At 40.4% G+C, this 26,725-nt stretch overlaps 1 protein-coding gene across 2 annotated transcripts in view; it reads right to left on the bottom strand.

The window, feature by feature from the left end:
• The window catches only part of ST7 (suppression of tumorigenicity 7), a 124,645-nt gene continuing 97,920 nt past the window's right edge, over nucleotides 1–26,725 (bottom strand). For both annotated transcript variants that reach the window (XM_065743483.1, XM_065743482.1), the window contains exons 9-15: nucleotides 24,344–24,458; nucleotides 17,786–17,858; nucleotides 16,093–16,195; nucleotides 7,749–7,899; nucleotides 4,717–4,809; nucleotides 2,912–3,051; nucleotides 1–317 (exon numbers count right to left, since the gene is read on the bottom strand). In XM_065743483.1, coding sequence (XP_065599555.1) covers nucleotides 222–317; nucleotides 2,912–3,051; nucleotides 4,717–4,809; nucleotides 7,749–7,899; nucleotides 16,093–16,195; nucleotides 17,786–17,858; nucleotides 24,344–24,458 — 771 coding nt within the window. In that variant the 3' untranslated portion in view covers nucleotides 1–221. The remainder of the gene's footprint in view (nucleotides 318–2,911; nucleotides 3,052–4,716; nucleotides 4,810–7,748; nucleotides 7,900–16,092; nucleotides 16,196–17,785; nucleotides 17,859–24,343; nucleotides 24,459–26,725) is intronic.

The raw sequence follows: 26,725 nt of genomic DNA, 5'->3' as shown, positions 1-26,725 counted from the left end.
TACACAAAAGTTTATTTTTAAGTTTGTCTTTTCTGAAGGCAAAATATAATAGAACCTAACATCAATGAACTTTGTACAACGAAACAGTTTTTATATGAGAACAGACAACCCATGAAGAGTTTTTCAGTCTTAGAGCTGCTTCCCTTTTTTATCATGCTTTCTTGTGGTCAACAAAAAGTTGGCACAGCAGATGTGGTGGCAGTCGGTCGGCGGGTGCTCCCTCAGATCCTCGTCAGCTGGTGCCACAGGCTGGAGGGCAGGATGCTTTCTACTTTTTCCATCACAAAATTTAAAGGGGCAAAGAGAGTGCTGAGGAACTGCAAAGAAAGCAGACAGACTCAGATCAAAACCCTGGAGACAACGCTCCTCAGGAGAAAGCCCTTTGCCAAATTCTGAGCCTTGTGCACCTACAGCTTTCTGGGCTTTGCAGTCAGGCAAGAAAGAGTCCCACTTTTACAAAGCTCCAAGTGATGAACTACACAAGTCCCCACACATCTCCCATCCCAGGCTCAGGCTCACATCAAAGCCACTGAAAACTCAACCCCAAACCTACTGAAGTGCAAGAGAAAGGCTTTCCTGTCACGACCTGCCAGAGACAAAATGCATGTCTTCGGGTTTAAAATGGCCCTCCAAGGCATCATTAACTGGAATTTATCTCCACGTCCTCCTCCTACTGCGCTACAGGGTCAGTAAGGTTGGAAGAAGTTTTAATATATGAACATCACGACAGGCATGACAAAATCAAATGAATTGAGCACAGGAAAAAACATATTGCAAACTACGCACCCGAGAACAGAAGTAGTCAAAGTGCTCCTCAAATTCCTGGCAATACATAATGACTGTGCTTTACACTAATTCTAATTCAACTGTACAAATCATGTACAGTTATCTTCGGGCTCTATGTGTGCATGGGAGCATAAAACAACGTGCAGTGTCGGCCACCTCGAGTCTGAGCCCAGGGCAAAGCCAGCTCATGTGAACTGGTGACTGAAATACAGAAAATACTGATGTGCAGTAACATATGAGCCTGGCACATGGTGATGATATTCCTTCTGTGAAATGCTTTTGGGATTGGGAAGCATAAGAGAAAGAACAATTCTGACCTATTAGAACACAGTTTAATGCTGTTTGTTATAAACCCCATAGCAGTGAGTACCAACAGGACTGAATAGGTAACTCCGTGCAATAGCCAACATGCTCATCTTTTAGTTACTTACAAAACCAACTACCTTTGAAACTACCTTCCCTAAAACTGAAAGAGAAGAGCTACGGCTGGCAAAGCTCTGCTATTCTGCTCCGATACAGCTGCATTTCAAAGAGATATCTGCCATAATTCTGCCTGGACGCCTGCCACTGCAGCCTGGGCTAGGGAGCTGCTTTGGCAGGGAGTTGGACTCAATGATCTCTCAAGGTCCCTTCCAACCCCTACAGTTCTGTGGTTCTGTGCATTAAAGGCTTCCTGTGAGCCAGTGAGTGAATGTCACACACTCTTCCTATGTAAAATAAAAGGAAATCTGCTGTTTGTGGTGATTTATGAGGATGGACATCCACCTAAATCAAGTCACTGTACCTGGTAACTGACATACCAACTGGGTCCACACAGGCTCAAAGATCTCGAGTAATTGAATAATTCTATGCACATAAAGCAGCCTACATCTGATTCTGTCTGTGCTTATGTTACCAGTCAGAAGCTTTATATGCTCCGACAGGTAGAGCTTAACAGTCACATACAGAGTCTTGCGGTATCTGTTCTGCTAACACCAAGGGCAGCTGTTCTTACACACGAAGGAAGCAGAGCCTTCTAGCCTGACTCTACTCCTGAAATGGCCTTGGAGCCTGCAGGCTCCACACAACTCAGACACAATTGCTAGCACAGCACCGGTGTCACTTCTCATACCCCTGTCTGGATGCACTCAGCAACCACTGAGTTAAGCTCACACACGCTGCCAAGTTCTGTCAGTTCCAGTAGCCTGCTGCCTGCCGGAGGCACATAAGTACAAACCATCATCACACTGCCAGCTTGACAGGCACTCTTGGTTGAGGAACAGAAGTCCTTGCTCACTTACATAGGCAGTCTTTGACTCTGAGAAAGTATTTAAAATGTGTAATTTTCCAAAGCCTTGTTTTCTTCACTCCTAACCCCACAAAATCAAAAGCACCAGAGACGTAAGACCTACATCAAATACAAATATGTTTGAGAAAATGTACTGTTGCAGAGGGTAATCAGTATTTGTTGAAGGAGGAGACAGCATTTTGATCGCCCAGCGGCTTTTCAAGAAATGGATGTTTTTCCACATCGTGCAGGATCGTACCAGGGCAGCGATGTTCTTGGCTTCGCAATGAGAAAAGCATGTTTTAGCACAACTCACAGCCTTTCCCCTTCAGTCTCCAGCTCTTATTAATCCTTGGTGCATTATAAAAGCAGAATTAGCACGCAGTTCCTTGGATGTAGTTAAGAAAAAGCTATGAAGGAAACACTGAGATTGCTTTTCTTCACGGCAGTTTGGGGAAAGAATGCAGATTTCCCCCTCGTTAACGAGGCGCTGTTTGTGCTTGTACCAAGAGTCAGTGCTGTGCTGGGAGGCACTGCACCTCTACACGAAAGAGGACTTCTGCAAACCACGATGCTGATTTTACTGGATTCGGTAAGAAACAACACAGACTACTTGCCTTTTTGGCAACATCAGTGAGATTTAAACTAACCCAAGGCCCATGCAAACCGAAGAAGGCAGCAGCGTGCTGTACTGATCAGTGCCCTGCATAGTTGTTGTGTCCCCCTGCTCAGACATTTCACCACGCTTCCTTTAGAGCACCCAATACACAGATGTTTAATACTCAGCAACATCGACCGCAGCTCGTCCTGTATCTGTGCTTTATTTACCAGGAGAGAGGAGCAGCGGAGAACACTCACCGCTTTTGCGAAGACCCCCATAAGCTCTGGGAACTGATGTGTCAGGAGAGCCAGCATGGCTGTGAACGAACAGAGGCCAGCGGTGAAGAGGATGAAGAAGGGAAGCTCTTTCTTGGGGTAAACTGAAACTTCGTGAAATGCTGCAGGAAAAAGAAGGAAGAATGCACTGTATGTAAAAAAAACCAAAAACCCAAGCAACGTTCTTACCTGGTTTAAACAGCCACAGTCATGGCTAATGTTATGTGACTGACGTTTTAATTAGGATAGCCTATCAGATCTCAGTGTCTCACTGACCTCTTAATTAGACACGATTAAAGGCTGTGGACAGGTGTGTGGAGCCCCTTTAACAGGTCTATCTCTGCCACAGTTATGTTAAATCCTTCCCTGCTCAAAACCAAGACATTCTGCAGTGAAATGCATTTCCTGTACTGCAAGAGCAAAACATGACACTCAGTGTACACTGCTAAGAACCCCTTGCTTCCGGCATTCGAAAAGAAGAATGAGTTTTGCAACTCGAAAAAGAGTGCTGAGCTATTCTCCGTGACTTTGTCATTCCTAAATCTCCTGACACTCCGCCCTCCCCAGCTCAGTATCCCTCTGAGTAAAGCAGGCAAAACACTCTAAGAGGTGTTGTTGTAATTAGGGTGATTATAATGGGGTGGGGAGATGCTGTGGTTGCCAAGCGTTTCTGAGTAGTATCAGTGGGAATGTCCTGGGAAGGGGAGCCTCACAGTGGGCGGATTTCAGCCCTGTTACTCTCACCTTGCCTTTACTCAGATAGGCTCGTTAAAAGTGGCAACACATTTTTTAGCCCAAAGCAGAGAGGTTATGACTGAAAGACTATGAAGAGTGCAAATGCCCTCAAAATCGGTGATCACGGCAGAAGCAGACGTTCGTGGTTTCTTTTAGTAAAAGCTTTCCCTGTATGGATTCATCCCAGCAGAGGATGTGAGCGAGGCATCTCCTTCCTCGGATCAACTCGTATTCATCCCCTCTGCCCTTGTGTGTGTCCCCTGTGTGCTCACACAAAGTCCCACTGACTTCAGTGAGAAAACATGTGGGAATGAAGTGTAACTGTTTGCAAGAGTGACTGCTTCACTCCTCTGCATTCCTGTGCTTCCCTGCAGGCGCTGCAGAACTCCCATTAGCTTGCTCTGTAACACTTGCTGAGGGCTGGCTCTGCCTTTACAGCCATAGCTTGCCGAGCACTGGGAACTCTGCTGGCACTTTGCTAATGCATACCATAAATGAATCTGATAAATGACTGAGGCAATTTCGATCTCTTCAGAATGGCACACACATCATTACACACAGAGAATCCTTTCTTGTCATTTCGGATTGCTTTTCAGAAGATGTCAAAATAACCTGTCAGAGTCACAGCTGTGCAGATGATCCGGCCGTCCACAGGCAGGTTTGATCTTGCCTTGGAATTTAAGTAGCTAATACGTATGTCTGCACAAGACTAACGCCGCTGTGCAGCCGTGCTCTTGGTATGATGTAATGGTTTCCTAGGTAAATGATCAGACATATTTCCTACCACCTTGGCAAGAGAGAAGTAGCAAGATCTAACGGATTTATATCTCCTTGGTAATCTCACTCCCCATCTCCACACTGCTGACAACAAAGAGAGAACTAATCATTGCAAATGACGGCCTGAAACTGCCTTTAAAACAACTGTGTGACTTCCAGAGCTTTGCTGTCAGCTGACTGCTCTAATCCCAGTCTTAAACCATCGGGAGCAATCAGCAGCACAAGATTCAGGTAAACGATTCCTTGATGTCAGTGACAAGAAAAGTTGAACATACACGGTAGTAGTTCTCTATCTGCAGTTTCTGTACAAATGGGGTAAGGGTAGAAAAGATGTCCTTTTTCCAGTGGATAAGGGATCATTCTGAAAGCTGCAAAGAAAAACACCGGGCATGAATGACTGTGAGCAAGGCACTCACTGGAGACATTCAATTGTCACTGCACTTTTGAAAAACAAACACAGAAAAAGAAAGATGTTATATTTGGTTGCAGATTGGTCCATACTGCTTAACTAAACATCAGAATACAAATCTACATTCAGCTTTTAATCCTGAGGACACATTTTCTTTTATTCTTGGCATTGTAAAGTGAGACCACGTTACAGGTGCATATATAGACGTCTGCAAGATCACAGCCCAATACACTTAAAATCCCATGGAAAACGTACACATTTTGTCTCAGACTTTCAAGCAAGACTGGTAATCCCAATCAGACAAGCCCAGAGAACCAGCTTTCCAGCACAGTCATGTTTCCATTTTGTATTTGGCAATCAAAGATTAATAGTGAATTACTACAACCGGGTTCCTCAAGTGCATTCTTTTAAAACGTACCAGATAAAGTCAGGTTTCTGATATCAATCTTCAGGTCATGGACAAAATAATACTTAATCCTATAAACTTTTAAAATTGAAAATAATAAGAGAGAGGGAGGGAAAGGGATTACTAAATGTGGCCCGTGATGATGTCGTGGGCCATCTGAGTGATGCCCGTGTGGTTTATGGAAACACTGGTGCGCTTCACTGGATTACAGCACTGCAATCAGTGCATCTCTTTCCATTATCCTATATATTATTCTCACTCTTAAAATGTCATCGATGTGTTTTTGTCACTGTTCCTAAGAACACCAGTCACTGCAGCAATATTTTCCTCAGCAAATGTCCTAGAAGTGCAGTATAGTTTAGGTATTAGGTACAGCAACCCCAACACAATCGTATTTCATTGTCTCTTGCTCACAAGACAGCTGAGGAACTGGTTTAAAATACATAAAGCCCCAATGTTTTCAGTTGTGCACGTGGCACTTGAAATAACAGTTGCTGGCAATTACACGTGTGTTTGTTCTTGATAACTGTATTTAAAGCAGGAGGTAAAGAAGGCAGAAATCCTCAGAGCAGAATAACATATGCCAGTGTACCTCCAGCTGACACGTGGTATTTATTCTTGTATTTGAATACAAGTGCAACTGAATATGGCTTAAAAATAAAAACCTGATGCTTCCAATTTCAATATTGGGATGGGAGCCAATCCATGCGACAGGTGTGTGACTCAAATCAACATCAGTCAGTGCTCTCTGTGAGGCTATTGAGACAGATCCTGATAAATTTTTCCCTGTTGTCAGAAATGTCTTAAACCGAGATAGGAAATAAAAGATATGCTGTTCCTCAGATCTCTGTAAATGAAAGACCCGTGATTCTAATTGCTTGTGTGACATAAAGCTACCACCTAATAGCGTTCTTTAATGTGAGGAAGTGCAAAATACTGCTGAATTACAAGAGCCTCTTTGAAAGACCCTAGCAACCTCTCCATGCCTTGTAGCCAGAGTGATTTTCTTTACTATCAGACATGACCTTGCTAGAGGCTGCCTTAATTAGGAGTGACCTCCCATAAGGAGTCACCTTAGCAGCGCTCAGAATGCACCCCAAGTGACTGACCAGCCTGTTCTACCTCATTTCCACCAGGTTAGAACTGAAGGGTACATGCATGTGGGTTTTAACTCCTGCTCCTGTAAGCTACCCCTTAAGCACTGCTCAGTTTAACACAGGTCTGTTCAGGATTCCCTCCAAAACACTGCTCTATAATGGGCTTGGGCTGAAGGACTTCTGTAAGCATCTGGAAAAGAAGAAATACTACGGAAGGACAGCTAGTGAAAATAACCACTGGGGTGGAAGCTATGACAACTCTTAAGTTGTACTTCAAGTGGTAAGTTCCTTTCTGTGGGAATTATCACGGTGACAAACTGTATCTTTTCTAAGAAACCTAAATGAGAAACAGCAAATGGAGGAAGGAGAAACCAGTCATATAATAACATACAGAAAGGCTGAAAGAAAGCAGAAGAATGTGCAGCAGAAACAAATGGACTGGATTACAGAACAATCAGCTTCAAAAAAGCCAACAAAGACTGTTTCTAAATGGTAGCTCTTAATCCCCTGGAACCTGAAAAGAACACATCTAAAAGACAGGCTTCGATCTGACCCCAGGTTGTACTCCAACATCCTGCTCAAAGCAGGCTGATCTAAGGCTGATTTGGTTGCTTAAGGTAATGTCCAGCTGAGCACTGAGTATCTCCAGGGAGGGACATCCCACCACCTATCCGTAACCTGTTCTCACCCATCACCACTTTCATTCCAAAAGTATTTTTCTCATGTCTAGTTGGAATCTGTGGCACTGAAACTCTTGTCTATTGCCCCATCTTTCCTTTGTGCCCTTCTGAGTAGACTTTGACTCTGCCTTCCATGTAATCCCTATCAGGTGGTTAAAGGCAGCAGCTAGATCCCCATTTCACCCACTGGGAGTTGTTTCCAAGATGGCTAAAACCAGCTCCCCCACTGTCTTTCCTCTATCAGCTTCCCAGGCATTCCAGTGGTCCTCCATTGGACTCACTCCACTTAATGAAAAAAAAAAATATCATAAAATGCCATCTTGTTTTATACTATACGTTAATCTTTATTTGCTTGTAAGGCACATCCATAGTTTCCCAAAATCAAAGCCTTCAAATAATGACAAAAACTTCTGCAACTCCAAAATGAGGAAGGTGAATTATTAAGTCCTTACTGAGGAGTAAAAAGATACGTCACAAAGAAGAAGGGAAATTTTGTTTGGTGTTACACAGAAAACAGAATCCAAGACTGTGGAACATTTTTTCCCATTAAAGGAAGGGTACATTTTCTGTTTGAACTTCAAATATTTCAGCATTAGTGAAACAGAACTGACCTCCAAAACTTCCCCATACTATGTTTAACAAAACGCTTTTGTTTTTCCATGACATTCAATCAAAACAATTGATTAGCTTCTTTGTAAGAAAAAGAATTACTTACTGCCTTCCCATGTACAGTGTAAGAGATTCAATGCTCCCTCTACCCTTTTCCAGTGTTGAAGATGAAAGAAAGCATATGCAATTGCTTCACTGTCCCCTCTCTTCAGAATATGTTCAGGGGGCAGAATTAAGCTTTTCATTTCTAGTAGGTACTGCAATAAAAAAGCAGAGTACAATTATTTCAGGAGTAATAAAAAAGCTGCCTGCAATTCTGCAGTGCATACTGGAAGGTCTATTTCCCTAAAGTACTTCATTTCGTAAGCGTTTCATCAGATGTGTAACAACACCAACTGCACCAGAAGATAATTGCTGAATTATTGCCAAAGACTGCGATACGCTGACAGATGGCTCACGTTGTGCTCTTCTGCTGGAGTAGGAGGGCTGTGGAGAATTCCAAAATGAAATGTCTCTCTTATCAAAGGGGCAGGAAAAAAAAGGCTCCAAGCGGAAAAGAGGCTCTCATTACGAGAGCTTTTTAAATTAGAAGCATTTACAATAAAATGAAGAAGGCATTAAGCAGTTTGATGCAGCTCAGTACATCAGGCAGTACTTGGCACACAACAGGGCTGCCCTACTGCATTGCTGTCAACAGGTTACCGGGTCTACAAATGCCCGAGGTGAGCAGCCAGCAGCTGCCATAACACCATTTATGTAATGTAACAAATATCACGCCTCTAGGGAAAAAAAAAAATAAAGCAGCACTTGGTATTTAAGTTTGCTAACCAAAATACTTACCGAAATCATGTGAAAATGAAAAGCACCGGTGAACAAACCCACGAACAATTCTCCCCATTATGGCATCCCCTATAACAGCTGAAGGAAATACATGGAGGATTCACGTCACGGGAGAAGACTGAGCCCCTGAATGTTGTTCAAGCACGTGACTTTCCTCCTGTCCTGGCCCACCAGTCAGACTGCTGCCAGGTCAGCAGAACTCACCTCACCGCTGGCACTCCTTCCTTCCAGCTAGTGGAGGGGAGAGATAGAACAAAGGGGAGTGGACACATCTTTTTTGGGCATGCTTTAGAGGGAAAAGGATGACAGATGGAAATCACAGGCTGCTGAATCAACCACTCTCACAGTTTTTCCCTATGAAGTAGAGTATTTCCCACCTGTGCACTAATTTTCTCCACGATCACGGGAGAACTGTTGGTCTCTTCCAGTGCTCCCTAAAGCAAATGTTCTGCCCACTAGGCTATCTACTACAAGATGCAACAAGGAGCGGGTGGGTCACACGCCACAAGGATATACCCTGACACAGAGTTGGGATGAATTACCAAAGACTGATGGTGACGGAAAGGAGGAGGATTACAGAGAAAGGTGGGAGGTATGATGGCTCCTTAAGCCACTAGGATAAAGGTATAAGGCTGCAGCATTACTGGGAAAAAAAACTCTGCAATATTTACAGACAGGTTGGCTGTTCTGGAGTAGAAAAATGGAGTTAAAGATGAGAAAAAGGCTGCAGATTTTAGATAGGGATTGGCAAAATTAAAGAAGGTATGAAAGAAAAGGTACGGACAGCCACCAGCAAAAATAAGCACACAGCCCCTCCACATTAGGGAGGTCTTGGTGTCTATGCACTGGCCTCTGCTCTGGATGGGAAGAATGAGGGCTGCAGAATCTACAGACTGCCAAGAACCAAGCTCAGGCTGGAAGGCAACTTGACACTCAGAGGTGTTGGTAACCTTTTCACAGCTCCTGTCAGATACTGACATTCGTGAATGGGACACTGCAAACCATCCTTGCACAACGGCTCTGTGATGCATGAAAGAGGAGAAAAGGAGAACAAGAACAAATGAGAATTCAAAACCATCCTTGGAGAAAGGAAGAGAAAAGGCCAGAGGGGCTGAGAATCAAGTTGTCACAGTGTCTTGGTAGGCATCCTAGAGCTAGCCACTTCTTTGCCAGAAGCCAAGAAGGAGCTAGAGAAGCAGGTAAAGGATCTGAAGAGAGCAAGATCAAAGCAGAGAACTAACTGACAACACCAGGAAACAGGTAAGTAATTCAAAGGGGAAAGAAAAATCATGCATTTCTGATGCAGGTTATTATTAAAGGAGGGCAAATTAAATCAGCAGTGGCAGTAACATGTGCGATACCTGGACTCTCTATAAAGCCTTTCAGAAAAAAAACTGGGAGATTGTAAAGCAGGGGGATTAGGGGAGGAAGCTGCAGTTCAGTAGGGCGGGCAGTCTGAGAGGGGATTAACAGCAGCAGAAAGAAGGGAATAAAGATCTGACATCAGGAAGGGAGCTGCCAAGCTCACAGGGATACAGCAAATCTTACTGCCAACAGGAATTTGCCACCCTTTTAAAATCCCATGTCCTTCCTGTTGAGCAGAATGGAATCTGGATGCAGAACTGATATCTGTTTTATTAATTTAGAACATAACTCTCAATTCTGTATTTTCTTGTAAGAGTGAGAAGTTTTCAATATTTAAATATTTCAGTCAAAGGAAAAAAAAACAGATGCATAAAAGCCATGAAACTATTTGTAAGGAAAAAAACAGGAATAAATGTCCTACCTCTAGGAATGTTAATGAAAACATGTAGTTTATATTCTTAGAGCTCACTCAGTTGTATTGATCAATAAAACTACTTTTTTGTCTTCATTTTTCTCAGTTCCAGAACAGCACAGCTATTTTCAAAAGTTTCATTAGGTCAAAAATGGGAAACACTCCTCCCTCATTACTCTACCAGAGCTACCTCCAAAACAAGGAGTCCATCATCTGGTCTGGTGATATCCACGAAGGCTCACACATAATTGATGGATCTCATTCAGGCCTTGCTCTTGTTCTATGCACAAAGGTCAAGCCCACCTTCTGAGCGTATGAATTATCAACTCACTCATTTACTCTGAAAATATCACCAGCAAGAATCCTAATTGCACACAGACCCAGAGAGACCTCACCTAGAACAGTTCTCATCAGGCACGGTCAGAAACATAAAGGTCAAACTCTGCAAGTATGGGATACAGTAAAGCAAAGACATGACAGGCCTACTTTATGAGAGGACACTGCCATCATTACATAGTTATAATTTTTCTTTAAAAAAGGAATCAGCTCCTAGAAGAAAACTGATAACATTTCAGCCAGAATGACCTAGCCTTAACCAAGGCGTGAGTGAATACTCATGGCACCCAACTATTTCTGTTACCAACAGATGTCACCTAGCCCTTCTCCATTGCACTGTGCTGGTTTGGATTTTGTGGTCATCTTTTTTGTTTTTCTGGACTTTCCCTTCCCACCCCCAACTTCTCCTGTCAATAAGCTAGCTGATAGGAGTTAAAAGGGGAACAGTATTTTTAATGTAGCTTCTGGGCTGACTACTTGACACTCTAAGAGCAAAAACATGAACCAAAGTGTTCAGCTATAGACACTCTGGACACAAGTGGGAATATACCTTTTATTGAGCATTTAGACAATGACAATGGAAACTAATGTCATTGTTAAAATACCTGCAGTACAAACACAGTGGTAGTGCTGTGCCAGCACTTTTGTATGTATGTGGAGTTCATATTTTCTTACTTGAAATGATTGATTAAATACACAGTGCTTGTTTCATAATATTGACAACACTCTCACTACTTCTCCACTGGGACTGCTTTTAAAAATTCCAAATTGATAAGCCACTCCAGCACCCCTCTATAAAATAAATCAATCTATATAAAATAAATCAATCTGTCTCAGGAAGGTTTTTCCTCAGTCCTGCATCTTGCCTCTGAAATTACAGCTCAAGCTGGAAACAGGCACCTGTGACAGCATCCCTCCAGGCCAGAACATGAGAATTTAACGTTGTTTGAACAGGAACTCTCTTCCTCCCAGTGGGATCAACAGCACAAGCCTCATGCAGCTCAGAAATACTGGATCTTACATGCCCAGAGAAGCCAATCGTAGGTCACACTACAAGTTCACATTGGATTGATGGCAATTAAGAAGACTGGCCTTTTCAGTGGAGATACGGAAACAAATCACTGTCTCACTGAACAGTTAAAACCCCTGTTAAACATATCTGGAATAGTTTCTCTGTAATATCATGGGGTGTGTGGAGTGGATTCCTTTCCCATCTGCTAAATAAATTTGTTTTCATTATTTGTTTCTATTAGCAACTACAACTTGCTAGAAACCACAGAGCATTCAAAGACACACAGTCCTCATTAAAAATAAATTAAAATAAAGAAGGTAAGGAATAAACAATAAAGAATGAAAGGGAGAACAGGTAAATCTTTAGAAGTGTTTAAGTTAATGGCTGGTTATATTCATTTAAGAAGCAGTTTGTACACAAAGGTGGCATTTTGTTACACAACAGTAACAGTCAGGCAGTCAGAATCTTCAGACTCAGGCCCTGGCTTGCATGGCCACCCCACACACTGTGTGCAGGGCACAGTTCTGACTCAGCTTTAACAGTCACACATATGGACCAGCACTTGTTTTCTCTGCCCTTTGACTTTCCTACATTCAAAAATGTTTGTTCCTTATCAATGACTTTTAGTTGGGGGGTGTGAGGGGAGTTGATCAAGATAAGTTTGAGAGAAGGAAGAATAGCAAATCAATTCGGAAAGGGTGTTCCAGAATTGAGACACATCTCATAAACAGCTGTTGTATTTTATCCGCATTAACTTGGAGTGCTGCATTCCAAACAAGTGGGGAAGATCCAAACACAACATATAAATAATGCTGACGAAGTCTTCTGCACATACATACATTCTTTTTCCTACACCCCACAGACTACGGACTGCCATAACCTAAGCTGTACTACCCTCTTTTCTGTGTGAAACTCCCTGGAATGACAACCATACACCAAATGTGTGGCACTAAAACCATATTTTGTTTAACTCTTGATTTTTTGAGCAGCACACTGTCGGACAGGGTCAGCACATTTCCCTGGGACCAACGCTCTGCAGTGTGTGATGCTGTACCAAAGCAAAGGTAAACCAGACTACAGAATCACTCTTAAGACAGAGATGGATGGAAAATAAAATCAGAAAAGTGATCACAAGTAAGCAATACAATTTGGAATTATTCTTCTCAATAGTGAAAATCAAAGCTCTCTGCTTTCTTGATGTATTGCTGACTTAAATCGGCTATCGACTTGTTTTTCTTCTACTAAAAAGAATCCTGAAAACATTCTTCTTGGTTAACTGCTTGGTTTTTACAAAGTTAACATCTGCCAGGGTATAGAACTGCATGTAGCTAAGTTGTTTCAGCAACAGAATCAAGGCAACCTCCAGAGACAGAGGCAGTATCTTTTTCATCAGGTCAGCCAGGTCGGCTGCCCAGCTTCCTGGATACATTTGGCAAACTGCACTGAGCTCTGTTCTGGCATGGTTCACTAAAACACCCAGTACCTCCATGTGTCACATCCTGACTCCAGCCTGATTCTATGACCTCCTACAGAACATCAGCAGCACCGTAGGAGTCCAATGGTGGACTGACACAAACCTGTAACGGGGCAGGGGAAGCCTGGGTCTCCCTCTGTTGCTAAATACTGCAGCACCCCTCAGCGTGTTCAGACTGCGTTCCCAGCTCTCTCCTTGAGTCATAATCTCATCAGCAGAAGTCTGCCATTTCCAGTTAAGTGTCTTGAAAATGGATATCCAGTAACAATCTTTCTCTATGTGATAACTCTAAATTTTAACGATTTGCACTGAAAATGGTAAAATTTTCTTTTGAGAGTATAAATATACTGAAACATTTACATTGTTTTCAACTTAATAGCGTAGCCCCTTTCGAGGATTCTGCTGAACATGTCAACTTTATTCTTTATTTATCCCTCAACCTGAACAAGAGACTCGTTAGTGTTTAAGTCGTAAAGCTTTTGAGGACATGTTAGTTTTGTAGCACTGCCAGATTTTTTGTGATGCTGCTCTCTAAAACTTATCTCTATTTCATTAAGAACAAAACAGATATGACTTCAACCATAACTGAGTGGAATTTGAGGGGCAACATCCATACTCAGCATAGAATTGTAACTGCATGTATGTTACTGCCACCTTAATAGCCTCTAGCTAATAGCAAGGAGAATATGAGTGTGAAATCAGCAGTGCTGTATATTAGTCTGTAATGGGCTACGCTGTTTTAATGTCAAAAATATGAACTAAAAAAACCCAAACTGCAATTACTACTCATTATCCTGATAATTTACACATTTCACAAAGGTTTTTAATTTCCCATTAACTGGCTTTGAAATTCCAACCGAAGGAAACAATTAACAATGTGAACCTGACTGAGAATTTAAATGAGGACTAGAATTCCATTACATTAGAAATACAGCAAATAACATGGAGTTTGTATTTCATGCACGGGGATACTTGTCAGAAAGGGAGTTTCAGTCTTCTATTGAAGTCACCTAGTCAGGAGTTGGTAGGTGAGGCACAAGCAATCAGTAAAGCACTGGTCTGCAAGCACAGCATCATCTTAGAGGGGTGGAAGTGCAGAGATTATGGGGTAGCTGCCACAGCTTACAGTAAATTAGATTTTGCAATGGAAATCAAACCAAATAAAAGAATGCTCAAGTATAAACAGACAAAGATAAGCAAAAAAATTAATAAGTGAAGAATTAAGACTCGGTTTCACAGTAATATTGAACACGGGAACAACAGCAAGATGGATACTGAGTGTGTACAGAAGTGGAAGCCACTGCAGCCAGTAATCTCCATTCCTCAGCAGTGAAAGAACTGGCCCTGAAAACTGCAATGATTTGACATTCAAAATCAAATGAACCCCATTCAAAATCAAATGATCCAGTAATGAGAATAATATATGGAGTACCACTTCTTTAAAGGAGGGAAACAATATGTGTACACAATAAAATAGACTTTGAAAGAAAAAAAAAGATCAACAGCAAACAGAACAGGCTCACAAGGAGAACTCACAACAAGCAAAACTGCTATCTTTTCTTGGCAAGATACCTGCTTTCTTAAGACAGCAAAGATACAGCTCTCTAGCTGGGCTTCAGTAAAGCATTTTAAAAGTTTTATCTAAAATAAGATTAGAATAGAGAGGCAAACAAATGAAGAAGAGAATATCAATGGTTGTGTTAGTGCAAGAACTATTGGAATGGGAGAAGGGACAGAGTTCCACAGGAGCAGTCTTGGGACCAAACTTTGATGTTTGCATTGCATAGCTTGGAACAGAAGCAGAAGATCAACTAGTAATACAAAGGAGCTCACATATATCTTGTTGTTTGTAAATCAGGATCTTACTGGAAAATAATTGCTCCTTTCATATTCAGTGCAGAAACACGTACCTTGGAGTGAAAGTTTATCTAGAGATGTCCAACACAGTTCCTTCTTGCCACTGTCTGTAGAGAATGTCTAGATGACTTTATTAAACAGTCTCTTTCTGATAGCTAAACTATGCTATTTAGTGGATGGCATAACAGATATATATTGAAGAGAAAACACTTAATTCCTGAAATGTGTGAGAAAAAAACTGTCTCCAATAGATGTGTGCATGTGGGAGAAATTCAGAGTTCAGCTTGACCAGGCTTGGTGTTCAACTCTAGTTAATGAAGAGGTTCCCTATATTAAGATAATCCAGTCTTCTGCTCTCCAGCAAAGGCTGCTTGCTTTCACAGGGTAATACTAATTCAAATGAGCTTTGCAGGGTGAGGTTCAGTGATCCAATGGGCCAAAAAACATATGCCTCCATTTTGCCTTTACAATAAACTTACAGACTGCAATACTGAGTATCAGGTTAAAAGCAATAAAATACTCTAGCCTTTAGTAGCCACAGGCAAGGTTCTTATTGCTGAGACACATACCTAGGGAGAGAATCATGGAATTACAACATAAATCCCTTTTCTTACTGAACACTGTAGTTCTCAGTGATTTTTCATCTCCGAGCTATATATTCTCAGAGCTTAAAGACAGGTGCTATGTAAGGACTACTAATGCAGCTTGTTTGAAGCATACTATGAGCTCTAAACATAAGCTCTTTGTACAGCATATAAAAATATATTATGTAGCCATCAAAACAAACAAAAAAAAAGATGCTATTTTAAACTGGAAGACTTTTTATGGCTTTTTTGTAAAGAATAATCTGTCCCTATTTATTCTGCTCTGCAGCATAGCATGTGGTGGCATCCACTATTACAATGCAGTACATAATTCTTGGTCATACAGAAGACTCATTTCAGCTAAAATGTCAAGTTTCAGGGCCCACAGTAGAAGATACTCTATGCTGAACACCAGAAGAAAAAAAAAAACCAACATGCAGACCATAATCCTCTTTGCCCTCCCGTTGTTTGCTCCTCTTTCCACTTCATCACTTGATAATCTAACACAATAAAACAGGAGATAGGACCTCAGCAATTTTAAAGCTACAACAGTGCTTTTTCCATACTCACTTTTGGCACATGTGGATTAAATTCTACTGCTCTGTGGATAGCTTCTACTGCGTTCATCTCTGCAGTACTCAGCCCTCGCCTTGAGGCAGCCTCTGGGGAAAATCTAGAAAAGCAAAGAAGAAAACACATTGGGTCAGAAATGCTGGTAGGAAAAGGGCAGAAAAGCAATTAGACCACGGGCCCATACAAGCAAACTGAGTCAATTTCCTGGGCTCTCCAAATTTCCATAGTAAGTGGAAACTGAACTGTCTATTATGTTGAGGACTATGAAAATCCCAGCAGAAGTGGAAAGCATGTTTGTAGCTAGTCATGGCAGGAAGTCGGCTGAAACAGTCAGTTCTTTCTCTGTCACTAACCTAAGTTTGCTCTAGGTACCTTTTCTAAGGGGCATATTCAAGGCTGAAGTTGCAGAAAAAAAAAAAAAAAGTGAAAAAGCCCAATGTCAAATAATTGTTGGAGGGTTTCTATTAAAAACAGGTTTGGGGAAGTTTGAGGGAGGTTCCCAACCCAATGCCCCTGGGTCAGATTGGGATGGAAGCACGATGCAGCAGCAGTAGCAGGTGGTCTACTGGCCGCAGCACCATTGAAGGTAGCATGCCCAAACTGTGGGCGAATCATCTGCCCCAGTGAATGAAAAACCAGACCATGCAATCTCTTTCTCACCTCACACCCCACGGCTAACTCCAGAGCTGTACTTGGCAGGCAGACACCACAGGGAAAGCTGTGACAACCTTAGCCCTGCCCTCCCAAGCTGGAGTCGCTGTGTAGGGAGGAAAGATGTTGCAGTAGGTACTGGCGATCTACAGGATAAAAAGAATGAAAGAAAATTACTTAGATCTTGATGTGTACATACACTTTAAAAGCAAAAACTGTCAGGATGTCAGTCAAGAAAATGGCTTTCCACTCTACTTGCTTTCCAACTTTAGGGAGGCATTCGACCCTCGGGTGCATGGACACAACTCCCTCCTGGGATTTGTGTGAAGGCATCAGAGAGCAGAACTGGGATCTTTGAGCTCCATCTCACAAAGAGCTGAGCACCCTGTCAGAATGGGCCAGTGCTCTCAAGTCCACAGGCATAAAGTAGATGTGCTCAGCACCTTGGAAGGTTGAGACCCAAGAGAGGATGGGAACGAACAGATATTTGTGTGTCTAAAAATACGAACAACATCTACCTCTCAGAATCCCTGACATGGTAATGCTAAATGCACCTGCCACTATCTAAGCAGTCTACTGACAGCTTTTACAAATGACATTGTTACCAGTGTATCCACATTTATTTATTACCTTTTTGGGGTCAGGTTTATAGAAAGTTGAAGATGTTCAGCCACACAACCCCTTTTAGTTGAATTTTCATCATATGAACAAGGAAGCCAAGGCACACCCACCAGAGCATCTTTTCGCTGCATCTTTGTTATACTACCTAGGAAGCTAAAGCTCACCCAGATAGTATATACAGAAGTGAAACGTGAATTGAATTGAAGCTATTTCTCTTCTTTTCTTCTTCTCTAATATTTGAAGTGCAACGTTTACTCAGTGCAATTCTCTTTTTTTTTAAATGTAAATTAATTTTGTGAATTTATTGCAGGACTGAATTATCCTGCTTACCCAGCATACTGTTGGGGTGTGGGCTCAGCTAAGAAAAATCTTGAGTTAAATCAGGAATTTTGCTGGAGCGTGGTTCTTATGCACTTACTTGTCAGAGACAGCTCTGGCTTTGAGCAACGCAGCTGTGTAACATATTGTTGCTGATTTTGGTAAGCTTATATCTGTGGAAAAGGAAGAAAAACGTAAGTATCTGAACCCTCAAAGGTCTGCAGAAAGAAAAATGTGTTGGATTGATACTTCAAAGTGTGCACGGGATGTGCAAAATTAAGTGAATTCGTAGTACATTCTGACTTTGGGACTCGTAGCACCATGTTACGTGGATTTTACATTTCCACCCGAGTTAAACATACACACTTTAAAACTTATATTCATGAACTGGTATTTAAGTAGCAAAAGAGATCATTGTGAACTAATTCAAAGGGTGACATGATAGACATACAGTGAAAGAATTCATATCTTGTTTTGTAAACATAAAGGTAAGCTGGAAAACATGAATTTTTCCATAGTTTATGAAACATCTAAAATAGATGAGGGGTATCTTATTCCCTCCTCCTGTTGCAGTTGTTTAATATGCATATATGGCAACTATACAAGGCCAGACAGATATCTAAGAGGATTTGACGTGTAGGCAAGCAACTATTAGTTAAAGATCAACAATAAAATAAGGTGCTTTGCCTCAAAGAAATTTTGAACAAAAATACTCATCAGACAGTCCCTGGCCATTTTATGCTGCCCCAGATACGAAAAGCAGCCATAAGCCTGACAAAACCCATTAGTACAACTTTATTTGCTCTTTACCAGCAGACTGGCACAAAAGCATTCCAAGGGCAGTAATCAATGCTGCAGAATAAATTTTAGCTATAGATTTTTTTCTTACTGGTATTGAGATTTCCACACTAGTAATCTACCTAAAACACTACATAGTGATTGAAATATTCCAGTATTAAAATGTTAAAGATTACGCTTAAAGGAAACAAACAAACAAACAAACAAAAAACCCAACTCTTACAGCTGGATTCTGCAGACTATCTACTTAAGAAAAACCCAATTGGGTACTACGTTATCAAAAGCATTATGCCTAGAAATAATATCACAGCTTCCTACAGTAAATACTGAAAACACAAGGCACTGGACTAGGCCCACTGTGAGTGTGGAATATGACTACTGTTCTGAGAAACTACGTATCCCTCAGTTTCTATGGAAGCTACCCTATAATATATTCCAACTTAATTTCATTGGACTACATAAGTGTAGCAACTGAGATAATAAAAATCAACAGCATGCAGGGCAGACTACGTGAAGCATATGTTAGTTACCACATTAATAGAAGCTACCTACACATACTCAAGCACAACTTCAATGACAGGAGGACGAAAAGTTTCTAAGGACCTCCAATAACTGTCCTTATACCAGGTTTTCCTCAGCATTAGGAGTTAAAATTCCTCTACAGTAAACAGAGATGACGTTTTTCAAAATGTACTAGTCTTTATTTTCCAGTTGAAGGTTCCTTTTCAATGAAAAAGGGACTGAAAGGTGGAGTATCTCTCAGAGTGCAAAACAAAACAGAAAAACAACAAAAATCCAGAACTCCCAATGATTTGCAGTCATTTATATGTTTTTATATATGTCAGTAGAATATCATCTTTTTCCTTTTCACCTGAAGTGTTTCTCTGGCCCACTAAGTCACTGTTATCTCACAGAAAATATTTTCTCCCCCATCAGTTTAAACCTAGCAAATTCCTGCAGCAGCAATGAGATCTTTCAAGAGCTTGCTGTATTTAAATCTGATCACTCGTGTTCAAGAACAACAGAAGGAAATAAAAATACACTGTTTTTTTAACAATGCAAATGAATTAATGTGTGAGACAAGATACAACTGCTCCCTACCCACACCCATCTCTGTAGTATGTGTAGGTTGCAGTAGGGGAAGAACAGAGCTGTTCAGGTGAAGGGCAATACTGGCACAAGAATAAACAGCTGAACATTAAGTTTAAACTGGGGATTAAAAGAAAGTTTCTAAGAAGTGAAGTCTGTAGGTAGAATAACGGGGCAAACAAAATATATAATTTTAGGATGGAGCTTGCTCAGCTCACAGAAAGTGTAGTATCACATAGTGAATGCAACAGCAGGCAACCTGACTTAACCAGGAGGACTCTTCCAGAACTGTGCTCCTAATGAGCGAGCAGCAGTTATTTGAGGATAATACCTACAGTCCCTTGGCAATAGCAGAAATACATACAAATGTTCATGTTTATGTTGCTGTGGAGACAGCAATCACCCTCGCTAGGTCCATGCCTGCTTCCGTCCTGCATTTTGCTTTTTGCTTGCTCCATATTAGACTACATATATTTAGTTCTTCTACATCTTGGCTTGATTACTGCAATACTTTAAAATCCTCATATAATTTAGGTTTCATTTCTAAATTGCACTCTTGTATTTTAGAGAGCAGCATAGAACAATTATGCCTGGTTATAACTTGAATTTAGCAAAGGAATCAAATCTAAATTAGCCCTAGGAGATAAGTCCTCTGTCAGGAACTAAAGTGAACATATTCATAAATGAGTGTGTCCAGCACTCCAAGCCATCTGGGAAAATACCGTCACATACACTGTTTTCCACCCTTCTATGATTACTTGTGGAGTAAGTAAGGTGCTGAAATATTTGACTACAATTCCGTTGTGGAAAACATCAAGACATTTTTGCCTAGTAAAAACTGATATGCCTATCTAAAAAAAAGACCCTCCTTCTTTATCACTTTTATCTTCAAACTGAATGAAAAATAGTCCAGGCTTAATTAACAATTTATTTGGATTAGCATTAGTCAGTGATTGGAAAGACTGGAAAAGTGACTTCCTAGATCTTTGCTTCGTAAGTAATTGTTTTTGAGAGTGAACTAATGGAAAAATATTATGGATAGAGACCTGCAAACTGTACCACCGCCATTTCCCTGACTCACGATATCCAGAATATGCCATACATCATCTAAATAGTTCTTGGGGTTTATGATTCTCATAAAATAGCAACTAAATCTAGAAATCATGAATCTGAATACAGACTAGTGCAACATTCCTTAGCCAAGTCACCAGAAAGCCTGGAGTATGAAAGGACAGCACGCTGCTTTACTCATCAAAAAATCTGTCACTATCCAGCTATTTTTTATTTTTTTTCCACCTGAGGGATATGTTATTCCCAAGTCAGCAGTGAAGATTCCAATTAATTTCAGATAGGTGAGCAGTCTTATCAGCATTGAGACAACTTAAATATTTACTGAAATAAGCTGCAAATCTTGATCAAATCGATGAAAATCTTGATTTTGCACAGGAAGACCCTTCCAGTCAAACTGTGAGTCCTTCCTTGTACAGTACTGGAGACTACATTTAAGCTACTAGATTTATTCACATATTTCTAAAAATGCAACTGCTAAGTATGTTAACAAACTAGAAAAAGTTATGTGAAGACATAAAAAACAAGCAAACAAAAAATAGATGGAACATAGGAAATGTCCTGTACTATGGGCGATGAACTCCAGTGCTGACTTTCTCTCCCTCAGCCTGTCTGGAGACTCTGGTGTTTAAGTGATAGGCCAACATTTGCCTTGTCAGCACAGAACTCCCCCAGTTCTCTGCACCTGCAGACCAGATTGTCAGCTCTTGCACAGGTGGCAAAAGGAATTGCTTATGGGAAAGACTGAAAGTGGTCTAATAAATAAATATGTGTCAGCTGGATGAGTGATGACAAAAGAGAGGTGCAGTCATCTATAAGGATACAAGTATTACAGAAGAATGTGAATTAAGCTGATAAAAATGGTTATAACAATGGTAACGGGATGGAATTCAATAATGGAAAAAATGAACTGAACATCAGGGGAAAAACACTTTGTCAGACAGATCTACTGTCTTGTGGTATTATCTCCCCACAAGAGCAGTCATTGCCTGAGCCCTTTCTCCCCCAAAAGAAAAGTTAGAAAAGATGTTGGAGGGAGCAAAACTATGAACAACAACAATATAATGTTCACTTTGGGCTCGCAACACAAAGTAGTTCTGATTTTCTGTAGCTTTGACATTCTTCCTCACAGGTAGGAGACACCCCAGTCAAACAAACACTTAGCCACTGTGTATGGTAAGGCCTTTGTTTTGATCCCCTGAAAAGATGGCAAAAACATTTCAGCACAAATGAAGAGTGTTCTATTTTGCCATGAGCACAGCTAGTACTTAAACTGTTCAGATATGGACATATTTTGAAGATCATTGCTGGTTGTAAGCATTTCTTAGCTGAGATAAACATCTTGGTGGCCAAGCAGGTGTCAATTCCCTTGAATTTACTGTGCTCAATCTTAAATGTATCTAGATGGGAAGGAACCATTTCTCCTATAGAAGATTTAGCAGATCAAGATCAGTACAATTAGTTTAGATTTTTTGTGGTGTTGTAAAAGTTGGAGAAACAATCAATCAACCAAAGGAAAAACCCAAACATAATTGTGCAACAAAAAAGCAGAACAGCTGCTAAGAACAAACAGTGAACTGAGGGAAAGACCAATCTGAGGTAACAAGTGATTCTGAGATAATCAGTTCTCAGGCAGAAATTGAAGAAGTTGTAATGGGAAAAAGGACAAACCCTTCTCCTGCTGTTACCAAAATTGGTTATGTTACCTGATTTGCATTTGAGATGGTAGAGTAGGCTTGGCTTGACCTTAACTAAGAGGAATGTAAGGTCTCTCTTTCAAATACAAAGAACTATTATAAAATACCATGAATGGTTGCTTCTATATCACTGCTTGCTCTATCTTTAACTCAGAGAAAAATCCTTTCTTGCACTACAGTGTAGAAGAAATTTCCAGTTAGCTCCACCAGGCAGAAAATCTCAGTAGTATCAGACATTATCATAGTGAGCAACAAATCTGATGGCCCGCAGATACGATCTCAAATATGTATATATACACAAAAGCTCTAGAGACCATAGCTGATATAAATGAAGACTCCACCTGATTTGTTGATCAACCTGTAACTATTTACAAAAGAAATGCCTTGAAGTTTAAAGTACATAAAATTTACATATTTCATAAGTTGCAAGGACATGAAAATGGACAGAGAGACTATAAAGAATTAGAATAACCTTGAATGTGCTGCACAGTTGAAAATTAATTTCTCTGTCCTTTTCAAATTTTACTTTCAATTACCAGAAAGGTCTTAGTTTTCAAACAATGCTCAGGTTACCAGCGTATAACAATCAATGGGCCTGGCTGCCCAACAAACAAAGTTAATAAACTGTCTGTTCTAAGCATCACAACAAGCAGATCTACTCCACTGAAAAACGATCAGTTTAGAAAACAAGGAAAGAGAAGATAAACTTTACTGTGAATACCAGAAGCTTATTCCATCAACATGCATCTCTTCAGCAACCATAACTACTTCTGCTGTAAATAACATGGATGTGTGTCAAAACAGAGCCATAACTTCTTTTAGAATTCAATGGTATTTAGGTCATCTGCACTCTATTGACAGGCACTGAACTCTGAAACTATAATGATGTAGCTCAGCAACAGTGCATGACTTCCCACTAATGAGGCCCTTTTTCCATGAATAATGAGTATAGACATCAGCTCTGTTGCCAGGTGCATAACATAAACACTATTTAACACACGGCTTTCGGTAAAGCAGTGTGTCTGCTTGCAGGGGCTGAGGCTTTGCACAATGTATTCTAGCGTTTTAACCCAGGGTGGGGGGCAGGCTGCTCAAGCAAATAATTTGTTCATATGCTATCAAAATACAATAAATCAGGTTTGGTCCCAGTCAGAAAAAAAGGCAGTGGAGTGGGACCAACAGAAACTGTAGATAGGGAAGTATAAATGAGTTCATTGTTTTATAATCCAATAAATCTTACAACACATGAAGCTGATGAGTTCTAAAATGAGCTGAGACTCTGTGAGATGAGCCTTCTGAGACTCACGAGCTCTTAGAGTCATACTGATTAAGCCTGTGCTTGTGAAGTCTTTGTGTGTACCTTGCATATACAAATACCCGTGCTTACATAAGGCAAAGCATGAGTTGAAAATGCAAATAGATAAATTAAAAAGTTTTATTTTGAATAAATGTCTGATACATTTATAACCTCGCTTTCGACTACATCAGATGCTTCTGAGAAAAGAAAAATTCACCTTCGAATTTTAACATCTTCCATAAACAAAAAACTACCACAGTATTATTTAAAACTAGGGATTGGCTTCAGAATAGAAAAGTAGACCTTGCACAGGAGTTCAATATGAATCTTGGGAAGGCTGATTTAGTTCCCTGTTCTCCCATAGGTCTGCCATTTCCCAGAGCGATTATTAGATAACTACATTAAAGACTATGAGGTGTTAAAGTGCCTGAGGCAGAACCGTGGGCACTTCTTCCAATGTGCCAAAATAAAGTCCATGGGGAACTACATCTATATCACATGATGATCACTTATCACGACACCTCTGCGACTGCTGAATTTTTTCAACCAAACTAAGCATAACCAAGATATCTTTTGAGTAAGGGTTGTGCAAGGAGATCTATGAAGCATGTGTGAATCACAGTATTTCCTAAATGTTAAAAGCTTGACTAATAAATAATGCTTTTGTGTGTACTGCAGGGAAAAAATAAATTTATATATCTGGACTTACCATCATACTTCGCTAAGACTGCTTGGACATCCGCATATGCTTGCAGTTCTAACAAAGCTTCTAGCAGGTTTTCATGGATATTGAACATGCTGAGAAGAGGAAATTCCTTCATCAACTAAAATCAATAAAATATGAAAGGGTTAGATTATTAACATGGAAAATTCTGAGAACACAGCTGTCTGAATGTGCAACTCTCATACAACTAACAGGCTTTGATCTTCAAAATGAAAGTGGGTTTTCTCATTATACTGGATTAGAATCTTCACCAGAGTAACCCTGATATATCAGTAGTGAGCAATTCAGTACTCCTCTGGCACACCAGAAGAAAAATAGAAATTATGCTGAAGAAAATCAGAATAAAATCAAATGTGAGAAGCTTTACATATATGCAACTATATTTATTAAGTGCTACTATGATTTTTAATCATGGATACTTTAAAAAAGAATTGCAATAATGACCAATACTGGCAGTAAAAAAAAAAAAAATAATAAAATAAAATAAAATAAAATAATAAAATTAAAGCAATAATATATAAGGCATAGATTATATAAATCTAGCACTATTAGTAAAGAATTCATCTTGCGTGACAAGCTGAATGAAGAGTGAAGTTAATATAATTTAACCCTCTTACATATAAATGTCCTTATCTTTGTGAACTGAGAAATATCAAGAATTTGTTCTTAGATATCTTCAATTTCAAAGTCTGCATAGCTTCAAATAACTGAAGGCCATTTTCTACTACACCTCCTTTTTGAAGCCACACTTACTAGGAGTATCATTTTTATGGCATAACTGATTAAGTATATGTATATTTATTATCAGAGTGGTTCTCCAAAGAATTGAAATGTTGTAAGAACCTTGCTTCTTCATGCCTTCTTTATGGTTATTCTATTAGTACTATCTATGTGATGTAGATTATGGATGGCCATAATGCTCCTAGTCTTCTTAATGGCTGGAGATGAACCTGTGAAGAAGAACACAAACTGAACTGCACAGTATGCAGGCTTTCCTCCTCTAGTTTAAAAAAAAACAAATGGATCACAGGCCTTATTGCTCACTTGTCTACATGAAGAGTTTTGACCACAAAGAAAAGCTTACGTCCTTTCTCATGAAGAAAAATAACTGCAGGTGAAAAGTCACATAGCTGGATTCCATACTTGTGGATCCAGCATGCAGTCTACCTCTTTTAATTCTTGTCCATACTCACTATTGCATATTCAACAGTCAACTACTTGGCAGGAAAACCATGACAGAATCTGGTCCTATGTAACAAGTGATTTAAAGCACAGAATGAACATATTGCAAACAAGCCCCTCCAAGGGATTAAGGAAGATTATCCCTGCTCACTGGGAATGAATAATGGCTGGCAGAATAACCTTCCCTCCATCAGTGAAGAAAAGGGAAGAGCTGCAGCTAGTTACAGATGTACTGTGGCCAGTAAAAGCTCCTACTCTGGTTCTCTTTGCTTCTCACTGACATCACTCACTGACTTTTTTCCCCACTTAGGTTCTGTCAGAGTGATAAACCTCGCCTAAGACAGCAGCAGAGTAAAGGTCACTGCTTGGACCAGTAGGCCTCTGAATTGACACATGTTAACAGAGGTTTCAGCTGGGACAGGTCAAGTGTTAAGAAGTCTGAGTTAAAATGAACTCAGTTAAAATTCTAGCTACAGAATGAAAACACCTCTAAACAGCCACTCAACTATTCTGAAGTTGACTGCGCACAAATGGCAACACAACTGCTTTGAAAAAAAAAAAAGGAAATAAAGTGGAGGATGAGATCATTATGTCACCATATAGCTTTTACTGTAAATAATTTTCAGTCAAGGTAAAGATCTAGCTTTGGAGAAGCTTCCCAGGAAGTAAAGCCATTTAGATGGAAGCACATTATGACAGGCTTCATGGTGAGAGGAAATGCTAAAAGCAAGAAGCCACAGAGTTTAATTCTGCTGGATGTTGAGGGCAAGATAAATACTGTGTCACACTGAGTAGCAATGGAAAACTTACTGTGGGCTGCAAGCCCACTCCTCCTTAGAAGATGAGGAGTGGGGCTCGCCCACATTCTACACAGAGAATTAAAGTTGGGCACAATATCTGTGAGTGTGAGATGAGGAATTGGTTAAAACGTTTTCTCTAGTGCATTAACCCATACTCTGTTCCAATTCTCTGTGAATTTGGGGGAAATCAATACATCAGAAGAAAGTGAGACATTTATTTGAAAGATTCATTAGCTATACCTGTGCTACCTGGTGTAGGGAGCTGCTTTGGCAGGGGGTTGGACTCGATGATCTCTTGAGGTCCCTTCCAACCCCTATGATTCTATGATTCTATGATACTGCAAATACATAGAAATGGAAGCTTTTGCAGATAAATTATTATTAT

This window comes from Cyrtonyx montezumae, unplaced genomic scaffold (genome assembly GCF_038088225.1).
Source record: "Cyrtonyx montezumae isolate F1298 unplaced genomic scaffold, pur_monq_1.0 scaffold_3, whole genome shotgun sequence".
Taxonomy (NCBI): Eukaryota; Metazoa; Chordata; class Aves; order Galliformes; family Odontophoridae; genus Cyrtonyx; species Cyrtonyx montezumae.
The sequence above is the reverse complement of the archived record's forward strand: the minus strand, read 5'-3'. Positions and strand labels throughout refer to the sequence as shown.